Consider the following 3,344-nt stretch of genomic DNA (forward strand, 5'->3'; position numbering starts at 1 on the left):
CTGTCCTAAAATGCGGTCAGATGTGCCCTTTTTTTGTTGTTGAGCACCTGCCCTTTTAGTGGTCTCTGCACAGCCCTGGTAAAATGATATTTATTGCAGAAAAAAAACCACAGTCAGAAAAAAAGGGGAAGAAACTGGTCCGGAGTGGAATCGGTGCTTCTGGGTTGGAACTAGAGGGTGAGAGAGTATGGTGAGTTCAATGACCGGAGGGAATAGCAAACTGCAGGGGAAAAACTGAACATTCTTACTTTTAGCTGAGATGATCTGGACTGAGGGGAATCTGATGGTTTCTGGCCGGATATCTTTAAATTGAGTGTTGCTGCTAAGCTTAAAGGCGGCAGGGGCAGCACTGGAGGGCGGATGAGGTCAGGTCAAGTTTCTTGACGGCAGGAGAGAGGAGGGCAGCCTGCGTGGAGATCTGGTCACAATGGTGGGGAACAGGGACTTGGGCATCCGGTGGGTATATTCCACCGGCGTCACAAGGAGAGGAAAGGTTGTAGGAGGAGAGGTTCTGTGCTGGAACTCCACAAAAGGGTCTCACAGCTTCTACAAGGAGAGTCCCTGGCACAAAAAACAAAATCACTAGGAGTTCACAAAGAGCGATCACTGGAAGAATTCAGGTGGCCTGTAATACCAAAACTGGCAAAAATACTCTGGCACTGGTGTGTAGGCTGCCTCCTCTTCTTATACCCCTCTAGATGAGATCATGCAGAGCAGGTGATTCGCATCAGCTGGCCCACACCCTCCAGGAATAACTGCCAGGCGCCCCCTGAAGGATGGACGGAGAAACAGCAACCCCAACAACAAAAAAGAAACACCCAGGAACCCAACACTCACTGAGTCTAAATAGAATAGGAAGAAGAGAAATATCCTTTATTCCTCTACTTTGGGGAAATTCAGATGTCACAGCAGCAACAAAGATGAAAAATATATTTAAATAAGATAAAAGGATTGTACTGGAAGAACACATTTACAAAATAAGAACATTAATGCTGTGCAGGTTTTAAAGGGGGGTATTATGTAAAATCAACTTTTTCAGCTTTATAATGTTATTCCCTCATAAAGCACATACCTGGAGTGTTGTTTTGATTCTTTTTTGCATGTTTGAAAAATCCGTTAATCTCCCATGGCAACCATTCAGGGTGCACAAGGTAGCACTTTGCTCACACCTTCCTCATTCATTTCTTTTAGACTAGCAGCAGCAGCAATTAGCAAACACCTGGTGGAACTGAGCTTCTGCTGTGTAATTAAGCCTTAGAAGCCTTAGAATACTCAAGGGATAAGTAGTACAATTTTTTATGATTACATGAAACCACGTTGACTGTAGATCATTTCTGTTACATATACTTCTGTTACAAGTCAGACTGACAGCTGATTAATAGATAAATATTTGTCATTTCACCAGGGCCATAAGCTGAAAGAGACTCTTCTCCCATCTCTAAACTTACTGACTGAGAGTTCCCGCATCCACCGAGAGACCAGGAAATTCCTCAGGTCAAAAGTCTGTATGGAGCGGAGCCACAAAGCTGATAGATGAACATATTTGCTGCCGATGGCTTCAGAACTGTCTTCTGCTTTTGCTTTGTTAAGGTGCTGCCCCCACTTCGCGATGTGAAAAACAGGCCAGAAATCGGCAGTGCTCTCAGGAACAAATTAGTCCGTCTCATGACTCACATCGACACCGATGTCAAAGACTGCGCTGCTGAATTCCTCTTTGTGCTCTGCAAAGAAAGTGGTGAGAGAAATATCCGTTGGCTGCAATGATTTATAGCAATGCAAAAATATATAACTCATGTCTGATGGTTAACAAAAGCTGACGTTAAACAGTGGTACACAACAAAGATTACCAAGGCTGACATGAACCTGCAGGTTTTGCAGAAGAACTTATGAAGCTAAGCAAAATGAGTTCAATTTAGAAACCCATCCATCCATTTTCTTCCGCTTATCTGGGATCGGGTCGCGGGGTTAGCAGCTTCAGAAGGGAGGCCCAGACTTCCCTCTCCCCAGCCACTTCTGCCAGCTCCTCTGGGGGAATCGCAAGGCGTTCCCAGGCCAGACGAGAAACAAAATCCCTCCAGCGTATCCTGGGTCTTCCCCGGGGTCTCCTCCCGGTGGGAGGTGCCTGGACCACCTCACCAGGGAGGCGTCCAGTAGGCATCCTGACTAGATGCCCAAGCCACCTCAACTGGCTCCTCTCAACGTGAAGGAGCAGCGAATCTACTACTACTACTAATTTAGAAACCAAGACACACAAAGACAAATCAGAACCAGAACGCACCAATTGAAAGACTAAAGATCACATTAACTGCTTGAAGATCAAAGACTATAGGATCTTTCAGACCAGCTAAAGCCAACTCTCAAGAGTTTAATGTATGAGTTTAATGCAGGTTGAAGGAACAAACATTCCAGTAGGTGGAAGTAATAGAAGATATTTTTAGAATTCTATTGGGAATCTGGGAAAATTAGGCAAACAGGTAATGTGGTTTGTTTCTAGCTTAAGTCAGTACTAACACCTTCTCGTTCATCATGGGAAACAATCATTTTAATTTTGATATTTCTGTGTCCAGTTTCAAGGTTCATCAAGTACACTGGATACGGTAACGCTGCAGGTCTGCTGGCTGCCAGGGGCCTGCTCAGAGGGGGCCGAGACTCTGGGATCTACTCTGAAGATGAAGACTCGGAGACTGAAGAGTACAGAGAGGCAAAGCCACAGTCAGTACTTTAAATACAGTCAGTGTAGCTGAGTCAGAAGAGTAGCTCACACACAAGCAGTGAAATCCTTACAAACATTAAAAATCAGACAAGAAACACTGCAGAACTGTAAAACAATGTCAGATAGCATCTACCTGTAAAATTACTAGATTGGTTTAAAGTCTACCTTATGTTCAAGGTGTGAAGGTCTTCATCCCTGTAACGCTGACTCCAGTCATGAATAGACTAGTTTATTACTAGTCTACAACTGGTCTATCACTGGTCTATCGCTAGTGTATTACTGGTCTATCTCTGGTCTATTACTGATCTATCTCTGGTCTATCTCTGGTCTATCTCTGGTCTATCTCTGATCCATCACTGGTCCATCACTGGTCTATCGCTGGTCTATCGCTAGTGTATTACTGGTCTATCTCTGGTCTATTACTGATCTATTGCTAGTGTATTACTGGTCTATCTCTGGTCTATCTCTGATCTATCTCTGATCTATCTCTGATCCATCACTGGTCTATCACTGGTCTATCGCTAGTGTATTACTGGTCTATCTCTGGTCTATCTCTGATCTATCTCTGATCTATCTCTGATCCATCACTGGTCTATCACTGGTCTATCGCTAGTGTATTACTGGTCTTTCT

At 44.2% G+C, this 3,344-nt stretch overlaps 2 protein-coding genes across 2 annotated transcripts in view; one reads left to right on the forward strand and one right to left on the reverse strand.

The window, feature by feature from the left end:
- Window positions 1-3,344, forward strand: part of ric8a (RIC8 guanine nucleotide exchange factor A) — a 34,980-nt gene that overhangs the window by 24,124 nt on the left and 7,512 nt on the right. Inside the window, exons 11-13 of the mRNA XM_015018013.1 lie at window positions 1,406-1,501; window positions 1,591-1,735; window positions 2,568-2,712. Coding sequence (XP_014873499.1) covers window positions 1,406-1,501; window positions 1,591-1,735; window positions 2,568-2,712 — 386 coding nt within the window. The remainder of the gene's footprint in view (window positions 1-1,405; window positions 1,502-1,590; window positions 1,736-2,567; window positions 2,713-3,344) is intronic.
- Window positions 1,642-3,344, reverse strand: part of LOC106936804 (flocculation protein FLO11-like) — a 28,954-nt gene continuing 27,251 nt past the window's right edge. The window contains exon 11 of the transcript XR_001422227.1: window positions 1,642-1,721. The gene's annotated coding sequence lies outside the window, so the exon portion shown is untranslated. The remainder of the gene's footprint in view (window positions 1,722-3,344) is intronic.

Source organism: Poecilia latipinna, unplaced genomic scaffold (assembly GCF_001443285.1).
Source record: "Poecilia latipinna isolate Pla-1442-1.1 unplaced genomic scaffold, P_latipinna-1.0 Scaffold2218, whole genome shotgun sequence".
NCBI lineage: Eukaryota > Metazoa > Chordata > Actinopteri > Cyprinodontiformes > Poeciliidae > Poecilia > Poecilia latipinna.